Source organism: Ursus americanus, chromosome 1 (genome assembly GCF_024610735.1).
Source record: "Ursus americanus isolate L20-20 chromosome 1, mUrsAme1.1.p, whole genome shotgun sequence".
In the NCBI taxonomy this organism is placed as follows: domain Eukaryota; kingdom Metazoa; phylum Chordata; class Mammalia; order Carnivora; family Ursidae; genus Ursus; species Ursus americanus.
The window spans coordinates 107,365,526-107,387,060 of record NC_142127.1 but is presented as its reverse complement, the minus strand read 5'-3'; the positions used below and the strand labels follow the sequence as shown (position 1 = coordinate 107,387,060).

Sequence of the window (21,535 nt, the reverse complement as noted above, 5' to 3'; positions counted from 1 at the left end):
TCCTTGAAAATAAAATGTAACATTCGTGTTAAAGCTGCATCATCTTTTTGGATGAAATGTGGTAAAAGTGAACACCACAAAATACATTTGTAGAAAGAAAGAAACTTCATAGAACTCTCTCCTGAATGAGAACATTTTTCTTAGACTTTCTGTTTTAAAACTCCTCTCGGCACAGGTAACGAGGACCAGTCACAGCTCACTACACTGAGGAAAACTTTCCATCTCCAAGGCCCATAAGTGTCTGAATTCCGGCTGCGGCCACACAGGGAAGCTGTTCTTCAGACAGTGTTATTGCTCAAAGCAGTCCCTGCCCGGGGCTGCCAGCTACAGGTCAGGAGGCAGAGCGCCGAGTGGCCGCCCGGGGCGGGACTGGCACACACCCGGCCGTCGTCCCCACGCATCCCAGCAAACCCATCGTTACTGCGAAGACCGAAGCCCCCAGGATCCCGTGGCCGTGGCCGGTCGCAGCTCACATCGGCCTGCCTGGGGACCCCGGTCACACGGGCCTCAGCTCCGTGTCTGCAGCCCAGCCAGCAGCTCCACTAGCACAGCTACGGACGTGGGGGCTCAGTTTAACAAATGATTTGTGTAAGTGCAGCATGTGTTCTCCTACAGGAAAACGAGAGGCTATTTGTCAAATTGCTGACTGCTGATAGCGCACTGGGAACAAGGAACACGCGGAGTCTCCTCTGACCACGGTGCTCCTTCCCTACAAGTCAACCCCACAGCCATGGAGGGCCCGCACCCTCAGCTCAGACGCAGCTGCAAGAGGGACCTCTGGGCCCAGCCCAGACACCCCTCAACCCAAGGAACAGGGTTCTGCAGCCACTGCCGGCTCAGATCTGGTGCCCGGCAGGCAGAGGGGGTCTGGTGGGAGTCACCCAGGATGTAGGGAGCCAGGCCTACGGGGCTAGCCCCAGGCCAGCTGACGGGACATTGTTCCCCAAGCAAACAGCCGTTGTTGAGCGCCGCTCTGACTCACGGACAGCATTCACAGTCAGGAAGGGGCAGAGGATCCGTGGTGACCCAAATGGCGTTGGAGGGAACAAATCTTCCTACTCTGCTCATGTCTTGTTTCCTCCCAAGCTCTACGTATGCTGTTTTGGAGATACTTATGTGACTGCCAAAAGTAAACACTGGCGGCAGCAGGCACAGAAACCCACAAAGAGGAGGCCGGCAGCTGGGCTGTGACACGGCGACGAGCAGAGAACAGCATCACACGCGACAGACAAGCTCCGGACGGGGAAGTCGGCCGTCCCTCCTGCGCAGCCGGTGAGGCCCCGGAACCCAGGCACCCACACCCCCAGACACCAGTTTCCCCATAATGACGGCGGCCGGGAAGTGTTGTAAGATGCAGTGCAAATATTAAACTAGCTTCCAAAGAATCATCACAAACTCGTGTACTTACCTATCCTCTCCACGAAAACTGGTAAAAGAGTGAAGAAAACAATTTTCCACAATTTATTCCCCACAATCTTTAAACACCTGTGTTAACAAAAAGCTAAGTTACTAAATACAAACAAGCCTCGTTCTCGGCTGCAGCAGACTGAGGGGCACGTGCCGGCCGGCGCTCATCCTGAGGCCCCCACCCCTCCTTTCTGAGCAGCAGGGAGGCATCAGTCCTGGACAGCTCATCAGGCCAGCGGCTGACCCCTACCCTAAACCACGCAGCCCGGGACGGAAAGGGTGGCGCTCTCCGACTGACCGCCCCCCCCCGGCAGTCACCTGGAAGCTCAGGAAGGACGGCAGGACAGCACGTGTGGTGCAGGCTGACCAGCTGAGAACCACAGACGCAGGCTCCAGCGGGACCCCCTCTGCCCTGTGACGTCTAGCATTCAGCTCTCCTTTACCGCCCAGGAACGGCCTCGGTGAGGAGTGGCCCGTGCGGCACACAGCCCCCAGGTTTCTCTCCGTGTCCTCTCCTGTCCTTGGTGAAAGATTAGAGAACAGGAGGAACATACGGTGAGCAAGGCCACTGGAGGACGCAGGACCGTTCCAGAAGGCCCGCTGATGAAGAAGGCAAGAATCTCTTTTTCAGTTGGGAATTTCACATCTCGACTTGGCCTCCTGGGTGTCTTTGCCTGCCTTGAGGACAGAAACAGGCTTCCCTCTTTCTTCGGGACTCCTCGGACTTCTCTAATTGTATGCTGGAGGGTCTCCGAGTCCACGCATGCTCCCAGAAGTCACACTACGCACCATCACAAATGGATCTCAACATGCCAAATGTATGCAATTTCCCCCAACAATTCCCAAAAACACGGTTCAAGATTGGTTTGGTGAATGCAGATTAAACAGAAAACACACTCTAGTTTCCAAGCTTCATTCCAGAACTGCCGTGGCACAAGAAATTCACAAATCGCATCACATAATCGTCGTCCCTCAGACATAAGCTGCTGACCGGTGTGCGACATAACAGGTTTAAAATCAGCTCTTACTGGACTGGACTCACGTCACAGACACACAGACCCACTATCTTCATGCTAGTACGATAATTTCATCTTCACAGTAAAAACGTCAGGAATTCCCAGAGAAACGGAGCATCAGCTGTCTGTTGCACGTCTCTCGCGGCCGGTCAGGGTAACGACCGCCCGTGTGCTAATGAAGGGCCGTTTACTCCAGAAGGTAAAACCCTCAAGGAGGGAACTGGGAGTCCTGACGAGAAAGGCAGTGCACAGCGAAGCAGAGACTCCTCCTCCGGGGAGAGCCCCGCCCTTCCCAGACAGGCCACGGGCTCGGTGCAGAGCTGGGACCGGCGGACGAGCTCCTGCAAGGCCTCGCCAGCTCCCACGCACGCAGGCGCCTCGACGAGGACCGATGTGCTTCCAGTGGTGCTGAGCACAGCCCCAGGAAAGCACAGACGGACCCCGCAGGCTCACGCCTCGGCTCCAGAGTGAGGGCAGTGCACGGGCTGGACGGTCCCCGCCGCAGCCCCCACGGAAGGCTCAGCTGCTCGGCGCAGGGCCAGTACAAAGTCTCCAGAATAAAGTCACTGTGGCAAGTCCCTGTAAGATCGCTCCTCGTGCAAACAGGGCTCAGGTGGATTTTTGTTTGTTTTAGGAAGTATCCAGAATTACAACTGGCCACTGAGTTTTTAAATATCATTTGAAACAAGGTAGTTTTAAATGAAGAGAAAATATTGCAACATGAAAAAGGAATATATTAACTTGCTCTTCTCGTCTGGGCACCAGCCTTACTTCTTCTTCCTCCTTTCCTGAACGCACCGTGGACAGAACCTGAGGAGAAAGACACGGTGATCGGCGCTGTGTGTGCAGAGGCCCACAGCCCGCCTCCCAGGGGCCGCCAGGACAGCGGGACAGGCCGCTGAGACAGCGCCAGGAAGAGCGCACGGAGCACGTGGCTCTCCCATCAGGAAACCCCCGGCGACAGGGAACCCCAGCAAGTCACCCTAGCCAGCACGTGCTCTGACGTCGAAAGATACGGATCAATGAGCAGGACCGTTTCTACGCATGAGCACTCCTCACGATCAAGTTAACTGGTCCTCCCTGTGGGACGCCGTGGTCGCCAGTGATCAAAGGGAGACGACACCCACGGCCACGCGGGTGCCCAGAGGTGCTGGCGACCAAGCACAGCGGAACATGGCACACGGCACACCCAGCCAGGCGGGCAGGCCGAGAGGGCCCTGGGACCTGCACGGTTAGCCAGTGCTCCCTGCTGACCCCGGGCAAGTGGGGCCAGCGCCTCAGATAGAAGAGGCTGCCCTTGGTCACTCCTGGCCGGGGGAGCTGTTAGTGACACAAGGAGACATTCCAGCTGCTTTCCTAGCTCCCGACGCAGGAGCAGCTGATGTGCACGGGCCACCATTCGCCAGCGTCCAGTCTGTGCCAGCGAGTAAGCACTGAGCACGCCGCTGCCCCGGAGGAAGCAAAGCATGAACACATGTCTGAGCTTCAATCTCACTTAACAGGGAAGAAGCCTCCACACTCTGGGTTTCTGGAAAGACCCCAGAGAAACTCAGAGTTAGACAGCAGGGGTGAGGCCCACCCGGCCTCCCTGACTCTGCTTGTCCTGCCCTGTTCCTAGTACCCGGTGGGTGGACCCCCATCTGCACGGCCCTCCCAGAAGCAAAATGATTCTCCGTCGCCTACTGACTCTTCCAGCAGTTCCACAAACAACTCAAACCCATGTCCAAACTCAAATCAAATGTCCCTCCTTGCATCCCACCCCCGAGCCACACCTGCCCCATGGGTGGGCCAGCAGCCCCCAACCCCGTTCAGGTGCCAATCGGCTGCAGGGCACTGGCAGGGGCGCGTCCCGTGACTGCTCAGACTCCCTGAGGTGACCTGGTGCCAGGACCGCACACAGCTGCCGTCACCCCCTGAAGCCCGGGACACAGACTGTCCATCTCCTCTGCAGAACAAGATTTCCGAGATTTCATTTTAGGACGTGTGTCCATGTTAAGCACGGGTAGATAAAACCTGGTTTTTATTTACATGAAATCTCAGAACACCACAAAAGCTGCCACTGCCACTGAACACAAGGGTCAGGAAGGGAAGGTGCCCAAGTGCTCTGAGCAGCTTCCCAAAAACAGAGGTCCCCTCCGCAGGTCCCTGGCCTGCACCCAGGTTGGGATTGGTCTTAACGCTCATGCTCTTTGCCTTTTCCCAAAATTTCTCCAGGGAAAAGAGCTCCTCATTTCACACCTGTATATAAGAGCATCTCTACCTCAATCAAAAGAGTCAAAACAGCCGTTCTCTAAAAGAATCAAGCAAACACCACAAACACGTGGCCCAGGTGACGTGGGCAGCAGCTGTCCCTCTACCAGCTCAGCCCCAGGAACCAGGAGCGCTGCACCGGAGTGCCCGAGGCCACAGCCCGGTTCTGCAGGGGAGCAGTGCACAGGATGCCCTGCAGACAGGGAAGGACAGAGCAGCGCCCCATACTGACCATTTTCCTTTTGGTTTCGTGGTCAGATCCACGCAGGCGAAGTGAAACCACTCAATGGGACACTGCAAGGCAGAGAGGAGGCCATAGTCAGGACTCTGTGTGCTCTGTGGGCCAGACACCAAAGACAGCAGCCCCCACCCCATCACCACGGGTGCAGGGCCCTGCTCTAGACCTGTGCCCAGCGCCCACACCCCCCACCCCGCCACCGTGGGTGCAGGACCCCGCCCTAGACGTGTACCCAGTGCCCACCCCCCCACCCCGCCACTGTGGGTGCAGGACCTCGCCCTAGACGTGTGCCCAGTGCCCACGACCCCCGCCCCGCCCTAGACCTGTGCCCAACGCCCACCCCCCCACCACGGGTGCAGGGCCCTGCCCACAGCCTGCCCACACTCACGTCCGGGTTGTCACAGCCTATCATCTCCCCGTAGGACACCTGGTGGCACAGGCAGTAGGTGGGCTCATTGGGGTCCACAGGCATGTCCAGCACGTCGGAGGGGTGCACAGACAGGATGGTGTCAGTGAACTCAGACCTGCAGGGAAACCCAGCAGTTGAGCAGCAGGTGGGTGGGGATGGAGCGCCCCCTTGGTACAAGACAACTCGGGCACAAAAGCACCCCAGAGGGCATGAGCAGAAGCACTCACCACCCAGCACTGGGGCTTGGTCCCACTCTGGAAACATGAACCCATGCCCATCTTGTCCCTCCATCTGGACAGGCCCTACTTCCTGGGCTCCCTGCCCACCCCACCCCACCCCAGGACCACCCTCTCCAGCCTCGTAGGGACCCTCTCTCTTGGGGAAGGCACATACCCCCACTCACCAGCCACCAGTTGATGCCATCTGAGAACCCTGGACCCCAACCCAGACTGATCCAGCCGCCTTCACCCACACACCCAGTACCACACCTCCACCCCACACATGCCCACAGCACCTTCACCCCAAAACCCAGAAACCTCCAGATGCCCTCCCCATTCCTGGAACTGTAAGTCTTGGGAGCCCCCTCCCACCCCCCAGCTGCCCACCCGCCAGCAGGCCATTTCTGACCACATGGCGTCATCACCCACCCACCCCCATGAAGCACATCTATTGCCCCCCACTCCCCACAGCCCTCCTAGGTCACTAACCAGTGGCCCAGCCAGAATCCAGCCTGCCCATGCCTCCCTCCCTTCGGCTGCCCACAGCTCTGCAGCCAAGCAGGTGGGAGAGCTGGAGGGAGCGTCTGCCTGCATTAGAGCGGGGAGGGGCTGGCTGTTCACTCTTTCGTGTGATTCAGCAGCTTTCAAATAGACCTGCCAGCTACAGGGTCACGTAGACCGTATGCTCCACTTAGCAAAGAAAGAAAATCTTCCCTACCTCACCCTCCAGAATCAGGAACACAGACATAATTCGAATACACAGCTGCTGTGGAGACACAGCCAGTTCGCACCAGGAACTCGAGGGGAAGCTAAAAACTGCAGCAGACCGCAACAACCGAAACACACAGAAGTCTGGTCCCAGAAGCAATCCCGCCCCCTCTCTCCCATACAGCCTGTCTAGAAACACTCCGTGCCTCTGCACGCAGACACCCAGGCTCACATGCACCTCCATGCCACACTGCCCCCCCCAGACAGCGCCATCCTCTGTTCCAGCACCCCCCACCCAGAGAGGGCCATCCTGTCCCAGCGCCCCCTCCAGAGTGCTGTCCTGTCCAAGTACCCCCCTGGAGAGCACCGTCCTCTGTCTCAGCACCACCCCCACCCAGAGAGTGCCATCCTGTCCAAGCAGCACCCCCAGAGAGCGCCGTCCTCTGTCCCAGCGCCCCCTCCAGAGAGCGCTGTCCTGTCCAAGCAGCACCCCCTGGAGAGCACCGTCCTCTGTCCCAGCGCCCCCACCCAGAGAGCGCCATCCTGTCCAAGCAGCACCCCCAGAGAGCGCCATCCTCTGTCCCAGCGCCCCCACCCAGAGAGCGCCATCCTGTCCAAGCAGCACCCCCAGAGAGCGCCATCCTCTGTCCCAGCGCCCCCTCCAGAGAGCGCTGTCCTGTCCCAGCGCCTCCCCACCCCCAAGAGCGCTGCCCCTGGGGTGAGTGCTGCCCGCTGGAGTAAGGCCCCAGAGCCCGTCTGAGCCTCTTCCCTCTTATCAGTGAGCAGTCTCTGTCTCTGGGAACCGACAGGACTTTCCTGGTCTTTCTCTGAAATCTGTGTGCGTCACAAAGTGGACCCTGCTTCACGTGCTCTCCAAATGCTTCAGGCAGTCGTCAGACCAGGTGTGCCTCCCTGCGTTCTGCCACACACACGTCTCGGCTCGACCTGACACTGCATCTCAGCCCCCACTGCGCCTGCGTCGTCCCATCAGCGGGCTCCCTCCCTGGGCACTCACCTGGACAATCGGTGCCAACCCGCCCGGGGTCGCGCACAGACGCACTCAGGGTGCGCACCTTCCGTGCGCCGACTGTGCTTCGGCGGCTCTGCGTGCTCTGCTGGCAAAGCTTGACTGAACTCACACCGCGAGCTGACACGTGACCTGAGCCCCCGTCCCCCAGGTTCCAGGGCACCACCCAATCAGGGCGGAGGCCTGGGGGTGGCCCTCGGGCACCTCCTCTCCAGTCTCACCTGGCGGGACTCTGGGACAGGAGGGTGAAGGGGAGGGGCCTTTCCTGCTCGCCGGGCAGGCTGGAGACCCCATGTCGGCCGTGTTGGCCCCCTCACTCCGGCCCTGCTGGGCACAAGAGGTGTCCTCTGAGCTCATTTCCCTGGACACTGCGGGAATCCCTCACCAGGCAGTGCCAGGGATCCCCCTCCCATGCCTGACCCTCCTGATGTGGTTCTCAAGCACAAGCCGGAGCCAGACTTCAGGGCAGGCCCAGCACGGCTCACACACCCCTCACCCACCCCTCACCTCAGCGAGGCCCTCTGGCCTGTCCCAACATCTGTACAGTAGGACAGAACAGCACGGCCACTCTGGGCGCCACGGAGAAGGAATTCACGCAAAAGGGCCAAGTCCAGCCCAACCTGCCTGTCAAGGTGCCCTGTAAACCTCCCCACCCGACGTTCCCCTTCGCAGCTGCAGCCAGCCCAGAAGAAAGGCTGGGGAAGCAGCGGCGAAGCGACGTGCTTCCTCAGCGCCATCAGACAGCGGTCAGCAACGCGCACACCATCACGGCTGTCGAGGGAACCGCCACACGCCCGTTCATCTCAAGTGTCTCCACACTTGAGCCTCTTCCCTCTTCCACAGATGGCAGCAAGACATGTGGATCACCGTGAGGTCTGAGCACAGCCAGGTGCACGCCCCACCAGGGAGCCTCCAACCACGTCGGAGAGCTGGGGCCTCATTCCCTGCAAGGGACCCCTGGTGAGGAGGAGGCCGAGGAGAGCGCCCGCTGCATCCAAAAAAGGCCACTGTGCCTTTGGGTTCTGACCAGCAAGGAGCAGGAAGACTCGGAACCCTGTGGCCACAAGTCAAATAAACAAGCCCAGTAAGCTGCCAAGACCACGTTTTAAAGACACTGGCAAGAGTGGAGTGACACGGGCCAGATGCGCTCGGGCCGAGGGAGGGGCCGCGGCCAAGCTGGCAGGCCGCCCCGCTCTGCGGCTTAGCCAAGGACCGGCTGGCCTTTGGAGGACACACTGAGCCAGCATGGCCAGACACTGCCGAACCAGACACTCAGGGCAGCAATGACCCCACAGCCTGTTTCCTGAGCCCGGGGCATGCAGACGCTGCGGAGTGGCAGAAAGGCACAGCAAAGAGCCGTGTCGTGTTCTCGGGGAAGGGGCCCGCCTCTTCCTCCTGACCTCCGCCAACAGTAGCAACAGGGGAGGCAGGACACAAGAGAGGAAAACTGAGCATCGCCAGGGCGCTGCCCAGCCACACAGGCAGCCTTTCGGGAAGGAGAAATAAACCGTGGGTTCTCCATCAAGAACTGGGGAGGGCTGGGGAGGGGACTGGGCCCAGGTAAAGAGCCCCCCCCCGCCCCGGCCTCCACCCGGCTCCGTGTGCCTGGACCAAAAGCAAAATAAAGTCCCGGGGAACAGCACGAATTTCACCCTGCACGCTCCTCTCCCACCTGAAGTCAGATAGACACTAAAATCTACAGGATGTGAAAACGTGGCCGAAACCCCAGGGGAGGCTGGCCAACAGGAGCAGAGGCACCAATGAGCCGAAGCGAAAACCAGCACACAAGTGCTTGAAGTGGCTATCGCAAAGAAAATATGAGTGAGAAGAATGCAAATATGGACACTTTTCAGAAAGGAACTAAAATCTACAAAAGGAGGAATCCAATGGATGTTCTGGAACAGAAAACGACAATGTACGAAACACCCCACATCGGTGGTCTCCTCCCTCTGTAACTGACGCAGCCAGACTGCGCCCAGAGAGGCCACCGTGGCGTGGGCCCATCAACCCTGCCAGACCCACGAGCACCAGCCCCAGCAAGGGCACACAGGAAACCAGGCATCCCCAAAGATCAAACAAACCCACCGAGCAGAAGAGGAGAAGCAGAATCTACATGTTCACTGCAGACGTGCTCTCCAGGCTTCATGTGTTGTCAGCAAAATCAAAACTCTGGGCAACACTAGCAGTCAAACAGTTCAGGTTCCTCCGAAGGAAAATTGTGGAGAAAAGAAAGGGATGGAGAAAAACTCACACGTGAAAGAGACTGACAGGGCTTCTCTACACGAGAAATAAAAAGGCTTCCGCTTCTGAGCAGGAGACAATAACAGGCACCGAACTTGCCCTCCTGCTGTGAGCAGCTAGAAAATGGGACACAACCTGTGAAGCGGCCGTTTCCAGACGCTGACAAGAGGCAGCTCAGGACGGAACCCTAAGATCAACCCTGCAATCATCTCAGCTTCCTACTGGAAGCACTGCCCACGCCTCAGTCCACCAACAGGAACACCCGACGCAACATGCGTGTCTAGAACTGAGGAAAAAAACCAAAGTTCGAGGAGGGTAAGGCTGCTGGAATCTGGTGGCAAGGAGCTGGAAAGGAGGAAGGTAGAGAGAATGTGCTCCAGAGCTCTGCAAAGGGATCCCTTTGAGTTTTTCACCAAAACCTAAGCTGTGCACAGGGTGAGAATCCATGAGTGCAGGCAGAGGGTACAGGGGAGCTGTGAGCTGAACAGCAGCCGCCGCTCGCACAGAGGCTCAGCGACGTGTCAGCTCCACCCAGCCAGCGTGGACGGGCCTCACTAAATCCAGAAGGGAACCCAGAAGGGTTATGCCTCAGCAGTATGACTTAACCAACCCAAGAATAAAGGCTCTACCCTAACCTAGGGGCTGGCAAAATATGGCCGGCAGTTAGCTGTTTCTGTAAATAAAGTTTTATTGAAACACACCCACATCACACAGCTACATATTTTTTGTGGATGCTTTTGATATAAAACAGCAGAACTGAGTGGTCACACAACAAAGACAACATGCCCTGCAAGCCTAAAATATTTACTATCTGGCCCTTTAAGAAAAAAGTTGTTTTTTTTTTTTTTTTTTTTACAAAGGTTAAAAACGAGCCCACAAGGGCACCTGGGTGACTCAGTTGGTTAAGTATCTGCCTTCGGCTCAGGTCATGATCTCAGGGTCCTGGGACCGAGTCCTGCATCGGCATCGGGCTCCGTGCTCAGCGCTCAGCAGGGAGTGTGCTCCTCCCTCTCGCTCTGCTCCTCGCCTGGCTTGTGTTCTCTCTCAAATAAAAAAAAAAAAAAAAAAAAAAGAGGCTGCGAAGGATCAAGTTGATCCACAGGTGATTAAACCACTGAACAAAAATTAGAAAATAAAAATAAAAAAAAAAATTCAACACCCATTAAGTGAAGACAACAAAATCCAGACACTCAACAACATAACATTCACACTGTCTAACATCCCATAAGAAATTACAAGACGTGTGAAGAAGCAGAAAAATGTGACTTGAACCATGAGAAAAAACAGTCAATAGAAACAGACCTGCCAAACTATTCCAACTGTGTATGTTAAATATGTAAAGGTTTTTGTATGGCAGTCATACCTTAAAAAATTGGTTTTTAGAAAAAAAAGATATATACTTGGAAGTAACAAATAGATTCAGAAAAAAAGATCTTTCAAAAAGCTATTATAAATACTTATGTTCAAAGACAAAAAAAATATAAATGTAATAAGAAAAACAAAGTATGAAATATAAATAAATAGAACTTCTTTACAAGAGAATCTCTTAAGTGGAAGATTCACTAAAGGAAACTAAGATTAAATTAGACACCAAGGAAAAAAAGACTTGAAGATAAAGTAACAGAGACATCCAAATAGAAAGAAAAACACTGGCCAAAAAAATAAGCAGAGCCTCAGTGAACTGTGGGAAAATATCAAGAAACATACACGTAATTGGAGTCCCATAAAAAGACAAAAGAAGAGCAGAAAAAAATATTTGAATAATGAATGTCCAAAAATTTTCCAAATTTGATACAAACTATAAACTAGCAGGTCCAAGGAGCTCAACAGCCTCAAGCAGAATACACACGAAAAAATCCACACCAGGACAGACCGTAATTCAGTTACTAAAATTCAAACTGCTGAGTGGAAATCTTAAAAGCAGCAAAAATAAATAAAGCCACTTACATATAAAAAAAAATCAAAGATAAGAATTATCACTAATTTCTCATCAGAATCCAAGATTGAAGACAATGGGACATCTTTAGTGCTAGAAAAAAAAGTCAACCTAAAATTCTATATCCATCAAAAATATCCTTCAAAAAAGGAGATAAAATAGACATTTTCAGAGAAAAGAATTTGAGGAAATTCATCACCATCAGCAGCCCTACATGCAAAACACGCTGAAGGGAGTTCCACAGGCAGGAGAAATGGAAATCTGCATCTACGTAAAGAAATAAAAGCAGTGGAAATCGTATGTGCATTGAGTGACAACTAAATTCCTTCTCATGTTTGAAAATCTGTTTAATATAATCAATGGTTTAGACCTAAAACAACACCAACAATATGTTGTGAAGTAAAACTTTTGACAACAGCACAAAAGACAGGAGGGAAAAACACTTGTGTCGGTCCTTACATTAAACACAAAATAGCGTAACATTGTTGGAAGGTCACCGTGGTAAGTTAACGAACAGGGTGTACACACTAGAACAGTCCTTAAAATAGAATACAAAAAAATAAAACCACTAAAAACTACTTGATTAATCTAAAAGAAGACACTAAAAGAAGGGATGGTGCAGACAACTAGCAGCAAGAGGGTAAATTTAAATCCAATTATATAAGTAATTAGGTTAAATCGGAGTACTCTAAATACTGCAGTGAAAAGGCAGAGATTGTCAGACTAGATTAAGAAAAAAGCAAGACTCTACTTTGGTGACTTCAAGAAACCCACTCTAAATACAAACACAAAAATATGTTGAAAGTAAAAGAAAAAGGAAAAAAGATCCACCATGCAAAAATTCATCGTAAGAAAACTGGAGTGACTATCATAATATCAGACCAAGTAGACTTCAAAACAAAGAATATTATAAGAAATTTTAAAAAGGGAGACATTTCATAACAATGAAGGAGTCAGCTATTTTTAGGAAAATCTAAATGTGTATGTACCAACAAATAATAGAGCTTTAAAATACGTGAAGCAAAAAATGACAGAAAGGAGAAACAGACAAATCCAAAGCTAGAGTTGGGAGATTTCAACACTTCCCTTAGTAACTTATCAAATGGATAAACAGAGTATCAGTAAGGGTACAGAAGACCAACAACACTACCAACCAAGCTCTCTGACGTTTACAGACCACTCCACCCAAAACAGCAAAACGGGACATTCTTTCCAAGGGTGTCTGGAACATACGGCAGGACAGGACCGTAAATCATAACGCAAGACTTAATCGACTTCAGAGAATTTCTATTATATGATATTCTCTGATCATAGCAGAATTAATTTAAAAATTGAAATCAGAGGGGCGCCTGGGTGGCACAGCGGTTAAGCGTCTGCCTTCAGCTCAGGGCGTGATCCCGGCGTTATGGGATCGAGCCCCACATCAGGCTCCTCCGCTAGGAGCCTGCTTCTTCCTCTCCCACTCCCCCTGCTTGTGTTCCCTCTCTCGCTGGCTGTCTCTATCTCTGTCAAATAAATAAATAAAAACTCTTAAAAAAAAAATTGAAATCAGAAAGTTACCTGGAAAATACCAAATTATTTGGAAGCTGAGAACATACTTCTACATAAGTTATGAGTCAAAGAAAAACCACAAAGGAAATTTTAAAATATTTTGAATGAAATAAAAATAAAAAGACAACATATCCAAATTTGTGGGATATGCTAAAACAGTAATTAAACAGTAATTAGAAGAAAATTTACAGTTTTAAATAAATACTTACATGAGAAAAGAAGGAAAGTATGAAAATCACTGATCTAAGCTACTTTCACCTTAAAAAGCCAGAAAAAGAAAAGCAACGTAAATCCAAGTAGTGGGAAGGAAAAAACACAAATATGAGCAGAAATAGGGGCACCTGAGTGGCTCAGTAGGTTAAGCATCTGACGCTTGATTTGGGCTCAGGTCATGACCTCGAGGTCGTGAGATCAAGCCTCACATCCAGCTCCACACTGGGCGCGGAGCCCAAGAGTCTCTCCCTCCCACTCCTCTGCCCCTCCCTCCCTCTAAAAAATATACGAGCAGAAATCAATGAAATAGAAAACAAACAAGAGAGAAAATACAAAAACCAATGAAACCAAAATCTAATTCTGTAAAGATCAAGACAAGATGAGAGAAGACATAAATTATCAACATCAGGTCTGACACAGGAATCGTCAGTACAGATCCCACAACACAATCATGTAATATTACGAACAATCTGATGAGAATAAATCTGACGACTTGTATGAAACAACCAATTCCTTGACACAGATTACCAAAACTGACTCAAGAAGAAACAGAAAGGCTGAATACTTCCATAACTTTAAAGAAACCGAATACAGCATTAAACTGTAAACTTAAGAACATTTTATTGTATGTAAATTATTCCTTAATAAAGTTAACTTTAAAGGTTAAAAAAAAAAGAGCAAGATTAAACTGTAGTGTCCAGGAATGCGCATGTTGGGGACAAAACTACAGAGAATGGAAATAAACAGCACATAAGTCTGGGTCGTGTTTACTTGGAGCAGAGAGAGGAGGTGATGTTTTCGACAGGGTACGTGAAGGTGCTTCTGGCAGCGGTCAGTGACCGACAAGGACGCGCCCCACAGTAATTCATTAAACACACGTTTGTTCTGCATATGTATACCGCAAAATGGTGCTTGGAGTTTTTCTTAAAAGTTCAAACAGCAGGTTTAAGAACCAAAACTTCTCCCTTTTTTTTGGTCAAGAGCAGACTCTCTGAGATCTCCCCCTAACGGTCAAAACCACCTCCACAGACGCCATGGGGCGCTCTACTATTTTCTCTCTACTCTAAAAATCACTTCTGTGAAGCAACACAACAGCTTGGGGGATGGGGGAGCAGGTGGGAGAAAGCTTTAAATGAAATATTCTGAAGTTCAAGGTAAATGACACACATATTTAATAAATGCAGTTGTGCAACTTAATAACAAATATATCCAAAATATGTATTTATACATAAAACAATGCACAGCTATGTATTTAGCTGCTAAAGCGTGGCTTAGCCTGAACTGTCAATAAAGAGGATGTCACTCAAGAGGCAGGACACAGAGGGGCTGAGAGCGTGAGTTGTGCAGTCAGACCGCCCAGTGCAAGCCCAGCTCTCCCGCGCAGGAGCTGTAACGCTAGGGCCGGTCACTCCCCTGGGAACCCGTCGGGCTGCCGAGCACAGCCGGAGCCGGAGCCGGCACGGGGACAGCATGCGGAACCACACCCACCGCGGGCACACGGGAAGCACTTCCTCGCTGTTAGCTGCCACTGCTGTTTCTAGATGCTAAGGAAATACTAATGCTAAGTAATCTTTGGGGAGAAAGAGACAAGGAAAAGAGCCTCTCACCCTCCTTTATGCTTCTTTTTCTTTGGAGTATCTTCCTCTGAGGTCCTCCTGCCACGACCCCGGGAGCCTCTTTTTTCTTTCTGACCTCGACCTTCTGAAAGACAATAAACATCCCAATTACCTTCACAGAACTCACTAAAGCCAGACCAGAGTTACTCAAATACATTTACCATAATGTTCCTCGCATATTTATCACCAAAATTCTTCAAAACTCCATAGATAACAGTAACAAAATCAAGAAAACTTAAGACTTGCTTTTTAACCCTCGTCCTCCAGAGCTTTCAAAGTCACTGCCCTCCATCTTGTCCTTCAGATCCGCTTCGAAGCGTGCCAGGTCTGCATCGAGCCTTCGAATGTGTTTATCCACCTACGGAAAAGGACGCGCACTAGTCTTACTTAAAAATGAAAACGAAACACCTCAGGAATCACAAACACACTGGAAGTCAACCAGGAAGTATTCCTGCCCTCTGAGTTTTTCAATTAAGAAAGCTCCTAAAACAAGGTCCACTATCTCAGGTTATGAAGGGTCTTTTGACACCCCGACAGAATACATCCTGCTCAGGAAAACCATGAAGGTAGCCAATAATGAGAGACGGGGCTGTGAAGTGCAATGGAACGGGGACAAGGACCCTAACTTAACCCTCGTTAAAAATCTGAAGAGCGTACAGGTTCTCAGAGAAAAGGGCTCTAACACTGTATGCAGGACAAGATAGAAGAAGGAAGAAAGAGAAGGGCAATGGGGGTCAAAGGGTGCGGGTAAGACAGTCACCACACCGCCCCTGGCAGAGGCCGCGGTCTCACAACAGTCAACCCACACCACGCGTCACTGTCCAAAAGGAGGGTTTCTCTATCCATCCTTGTCTGGAAACAAACTACAGTCTCAAACTCTGTGATGCATCAGAGAAAATCTGACTGTCTCTCACAACTTTGATCAAACCTAACTTTTAAAAAGCAAGCTGCTTACTGTAAAGATCCAGCGCTCTGGAGGGGTGCCTGGGGGGCTCAGTCGGTCAAGCGCTCAGGTCATGATCTCACAGTCTTAGGCTTAAGCCCCGGGTCAGGCTCAGCAAGGCGTATGCTTGAGATTCTCCCTCTCCTTCTCCCTCTGCCCCCCCATCCCTGTGCGCGTATATATGCGAGCGCTCTCTCGCGCACTCTCGCTCTCCAAAATAAATAAATCATAAAAAGAAAAAAGATTCAGCACTCTGGGGCATCAAAACCCCAAACAAGCATCACGTCCTCCTTTCAGAGTATTCTTCCTCGAATACACTTAATTCAGCTTTTAAAAAGATAATTGTTTTTTACCAGGGGAGGCAGGGCACGGAGTTAGGTGACAGTGTGTGAGGTCGGCAGAGCCTCCTTCACTACACGACCTGATGTGCGTCACGTGACAACGGCTCTGTGCCACGACGTGAGCCCCACACGAGCCTACCTGAGAGAAAACTGGACACAGCAAATTCTAGGACTTTACCTGGGGCTGACAAAAATAAGCAGCAATATACAAAAACTGAGAACAAATAAGCATGCAAATACACGAGCACAAAGGGCGTGGAAAGCAGACTGTAGGACGGTGCCTGGGGAAGCACACCCCCAGAAGCCCCTCTCTGTCCGAGCCGGCCCCGCCCTGCCCCTCACCATCTCATAGGTCTGCATGGCCAGCTGCACCTTGTCATCACTATACTCCTTGCACTTGCTGTAGGCGGTCTGGATCTTCTGCAGGCGCTCCACACGCTGGTCCGGGGACAGCGTCTTCACCGTGGAGATATACTCCGCAGCCAGGATGTCAATCTCTGCCTTCTTATCTGACAGAGAAATGGGGGGAAAGCTAGTCCCTGCAACAGAGTCCACGATAACGAGTACAGAACAACGCCAAGTTGCAGGGAGCCTGGGGGGTTCGGTCGGCTGAGCGTCTGCCTTCAGCTCAGGTCACAATCTCAGGGTCCTAGGATCGAGTCCCACGTCGGGCAGAGGGAGAAGCAGACTCCCTGCCCCCCACCCTGCTTGTGCGCGTTCTCTCTCTCCATCAAATAACAAAATCTTGAAAAAAAAAACCAAAGCCAAGTTGCAGCAACAAAGCGGCTGACTAAACACGGAGGCTCCGCTGGTGGGAGCCTGGCGGGCACAGCCTTCGGCAGACGGCCTGGCGCCGGGGCCGTGTGGTTGCCACAGCCGGAGCAGCACGCCCAGGACGTTACAGTGTGTAACTGCCCTCCCAGAACGTACGCGTTCCGCCTGACTCCCAACAGTCCCTGTTCGGATAACAAATTATGCGCTCCCCTTAGCTACAACCTGGCATTCTACTCCTAAGTACACACCCCCAGATTTAGGGTACATATGGGAAAACATTCATCAATGCAGAAAACAGGAAACAAGCCAAATGTGCAATCCACAGTAAAACAGACCGATAAGCTGTGGTCCATTCACACAGCAAAACACTACCCAGCACCAAACAGCACAACAACTATCACACACAGCAACGTGGATTAATCCCACAGAAAGTGGCACTGAGCCAGAAAAGCAAGACATAAAGGACAACATACGGTGAGATCCCACTGATACTAAGGACCGACACGTACAACTGTGAACTCTTTGGTTTAGGGAGGTGAGAAAACTTGTTGCAGGTGCAAACGGAAGGTGGGAGCTCCTTGCGGGGAGGGGCCGCATGCTCAGCAGGGTTACACGGGCCCCAGGCGCCAGACTCCCTCTCTCCACCCAGGGAGAGGTTTGCAAGGTGCTATTTGGTAGACAGTGTATAAACACTTCTGCTTATTCCTGAACGTAAATGCGGTACTTCACAAAAACAGAATTCTCTGTCTCTGCTAGTCAGGAGACTGTACTCAGTGAAAAACCACAGCTATTCTGATCTTACAAAATATGTGGCAGGCACAGAGAATGAAAACTCACCCGCGCCCAAGCACATTGCCACCAAACATAAAACCTCAGGGACAAAGACAGCAGCCCAGAAGCTGCTACACAGGAAAGGCAAGAAGATCACAGGTATAAAGGAGGAGGAATCCAAACAGCATCGGATCTCTCTAGGGCAACGGGGATGCTGGGAGACAAAGCAGCAGTGCCTTCCACATGCTGAGGGAAAAGGACTGGCAAGCTGGAATTCTATACCCAGCCAAACTGCTCACCAATTAGGAGACCAGAACAAGGACATTCTCGGACACAGAGCATTTTAAGAAACTACCTTCCCATGTACTGTTTTGCAGGAAACTACTGGAGGATAGGCTCCAGTAAAACAAGGGAGCAGATCAAGAGAAAGGACGTTTACAACACAGGAATCAGGGTCCTGCACCAAAGATGAGCAGAGACCGTGCCTGTGTCGCAGGCCTAGACACAACCAGCCCAGACAAGACCCACAAGACAGGACGCTCCAGGGGCAAGGTCTGAGTGTGGACAGCACACTCGGGACTGGCAGATCGCCTGGCTCGGCAGACACAGTAGAAATGTGGAATGTATATGGAATGTAGAAAACAAAGCAATTATGAACTCTAAAAAAACACAGTTATTCAAAAAAGGTCACATAAGCATAGCATGAGATGTGGCCCAGTGGCAAACCACGTCCACAAGAGTCCTGGAAACGCCGTCCCTGGTCGACCGCACGCTCCGATTCTAAGCCACTACGTCAGGGGACAGCAGGGGGAGGGGGAAGCAAACCTGCATATTCCACATGACAGAGTAAAGCCCAAAGCCAAAGGGAAGCAGAGTAAGAAACAGCCACAAAAACACAATGTTTAGAAACAGGGAGCTAAATACCAGACGATCGCCAAGTGCCATCGTTTAAACTACAGGTACTCAGTTTGAAACCAGAAAACCTCTTTAAAGGACAGGAAAGGTAATGAGGAATCGGTGATGATTATAAAGATGTTACAGAAAGATGTGCTAGATCCCAAAAAACAAAGTGGAATTTTAAAGTGTGGGCACTGTGTGCATAAGACACCACCACACTGCCCCAGGGCCCTGGGAGACCAGGGCCACCTGTCCTCAGCTGTCAGAGCCCACCACTGGCAGTACTGAGGAGCCTGGACCTACCTTCTGTCCTCTGGTCCAGCTCGCGCATGAGCTGGAAGTTCCTCTGAAGCTCACATGGAAGGTTCTCGATGCCTGAAACACAGAGACGCACACTTCTCAGTAGCAGGACAAAACCGGCCTTCCAGACTTTATACCTAAAGTCTACAAACAATAAGCTCACTTCATTTTCTGTTTCTGTTAGGATTTGGGGAACAGAAAGGTTGAGGTATAGGGGCGCCTGGGTGGCACAGCGGTTAAGCGTCTGCCTTTTTGGCTCAGGGCGTGATCCCGGCGTTATGGGATCAAGCCCCACGTCAGGCTCCTCTGCTATGAGCCTGCTTCTTCCTCTCCCACTCCCCCTGCTTGTGTTCCCTCTCTCGCTGGCTATCTCTATCTCTGTCAAATAAATAAAATCTTAAAAAAAAAAAGAAGAAAGGTTGAGGTATGTTTTGGGGGGATGGGTATGAAACTCTCCTAAGACTGACAGGCTTCAGAGGGTGTCAGAAGCTGGACGTTATGGGAGGACTTAGCCTCGAGCTGCAAGCAGAGGCAGGGAGGGTGGCCCGTGTGGCTCTTTTACCCCATACCCCCTGCCAGCCCTCCCCTCTCAGTACCCCCCACAGGAGTAAGACCAAAGCCCTGGGGTCTGTCTGATCTCCCCCCGCCTTACTCTGACACCCAGTGTGCGGGTGGTGCAGGCCAGTGCTGTGTGGTAGATGTCATGCAAGGAGGCCTGACCTCCGCAGCACAGCAGGCATTGGCCACGGGGCTGCTGGCACCTGAAGCGGGGCTACTGTGACTCAGGGACTGAACTTTCCATCGGCTCAAGTTTCACTAATTTCAGGTTAAACAGACCATGCTGGCCAGCACAGGTCGAGGACCCCAGCCCACACTGCTTCCCCCACCCCCTCCCCGGCACTGCTGTGCTCCTACTCCAGGCCAGCCTTCCAGCCTGTGTGCACAACTTACAGCAGCCCAGCTCCTCCAGAGAACGGCACACACTCCCTCCCCAGCCTCCAGGCTCACCACGGCCTCCCCATGGACCTCCCTGTTCTGTCCCATCATGGGCTCTGCAGGACAGTGCCACCCCAGGTCTCTCACAGCCTGCTGGGCTCCTGCATGACCCTTAATCTGCTGCGAACTTCTAAAAGCACCCATTTGCCCCATTTGAAAGTAAGTTCCAGGACAATGAGGACCGAGGCTGCTTTCCTAGCACACAGCAGGTGCTCAAAAATCAAGCAGGCACCTCTGTCCTGAGCCTGCACACAGGTGCCCCGTGCGTGATGGAGCTCACAGTTCTCAAAGTCCTCATAGGGCTCACTGGGCAGGTACCCGGACTTAGAGGGCAAGCCATAACGCTCCCAGCAGACAGGTCAGCGCAGTAGCGACGACGGCAGGGAAGAGCCTCCCCTCCTCAGTGCTCTCCCACCAGGACCCCCCATGGCTCAGGCTTGGACCGAACCCCACGTCTCCCCCAGGGCAGGGGCTCACCCCTGACCGTCAGCAGCTGCAGGGACCAGCGACCGTGTGTATTCGCACTGCGACACAGCGCTGCTGAGCACTCAGACCGGCACCCCCGCCGCCCCCCCAAGGCCGTCTGCAGCCAGGACCAGATCAGCAGCGTTCAAACTGTGGGCTCTCCGCTGCCCAGTGCATGACCTTGACAAGCGACTTGGCCTCCGCGGCCCGCACTTTCCCATCTGCTCAGGAGTTCCCTCAGGAGGCCCCAACCTGAGCTACGTGTAGACAGAAGGACGGCTGCAGAAGAGTCTCCCAGACGTCTTTCCGTGGGTGACCATCACTGTCCTCAACACCTGAACCAGCGCGGCCAGTCCCCTCCCACCGACGCCACGCGGAAGGACAGGCGCCCGAGGACACTCTCCACGCCAGTATCGTCCCCCCCCCCAACTCCCAGGTCACCACAGGAGCAGGCACAGAACCCCGGCCGGAGCCCCCCACATCCCGGATTCGGAGCCCCCCATGCCCCACCCAGCGTCGAGGAGGTTGGGGCTCGACCACCTGCGCCTAAAGGCGCGGTGGGGGCGGGGCCTGGGCGGGGCCTAGTGAGGGGGCGGGGCCAAGCCAGCGGAGAGGGCCGGGAAGGGCGGAGCGGGGCCGTGAGCGGGGCCTTGCCCGGGAGGGGCCGAGGGCGGGGAGGGCGGGGCGGCCGCTGAGGCCAGGGCCGAGGGCGGGGCCTAGCCGGGGAGGGCGGGGCCGCGGCATGCACCGGCCCCGCCCCTCCGTGACGCACCTGGAATTGGCGCGGCCGTGACGGTGGGACCCCGCGCCGCGCCCCCCGCGCGCACCTCCTTGCGGCCCCGCCCCGCCCCGCGCGCGCCCCCGCCGCCCCCGCCGCCGCCGGACCGCCCCTGTCGCCCCCACGAGCCCTCGGGGTCCGCGCGCGGCGCCTGGTGCCCGCGGGGTGGGTCCATGGGGGGAGACCCTGCGCGGGCGCCGGGCCCGAGGGCCGCGAGGGGCGCTTACTGTCCAGGTAGTGCTCCAAGTACATGGCGGTCGCCATCTTCGTCCGCGGCCGCGCTCTAGGTCTGCGCGGGCGGGCGGTGCCGCGATGGGCGGAGGCGGGGCCGGCGCGCTCACTATTAATGAACCTCGGGCGCTGATTGGTTCGCCGGGTGGGGCGGGGCGCCGTCTAGACATGCCCTCCCGACTTCCGGTCGGCGGGCTGCGCGCGGCGTC

The 21,535-nt window shown here is 53.2% G+C and overlaps 1 protein-coding gene across 2 annotated transcripts; it reads right to left on the bottom strand.

Annotated features, from left to right (window-relative positions):
• Nucleotides 1–1,438: 1,438 nt before the first annotated feature.
• Nucleotides 1,439–21,401, bottom strand: ING5 (inhibitor of growth family member 5). Of its 2 annotated transcripts, none has more exons than XM_045795843.2 (8): nucleotides 21,323–21,401; nucleotides 18,860–18,931; nucleotides 16,457–16,623; nucleotides 15,077–15,188; nucleotides 14,822–14,915; nucleotides 5,300–5,435; nucleotides 4,906–4,967; nucleotides 1,439–3,233 (listed from the first exon to the last, which is right to left on the bottom strand). In XM_045795843.2, exons 1-8 carry the CDS (start codon nucleotides 21,357–21,359, stop codon nucleotides 3,191–3,193), a joined length of 723 nt encoding a protein of 240 aa, XP_045651799.2. In that variant the 5' UTR covers nucleotides 21,360–21,401; the 3' UTR covers nucleotides 1,439–3,190. The 2 variants fall into 2 exon arrangements, with proteins under 2 accessions (XP_045651799.2, XP_087721296.1); XM_087865170.1 differs by having other exon boundaries at nucleotides 16,487–16,623.
• Nucleotides 21,402–21,535: the final 134 nt, after the last annotated feature.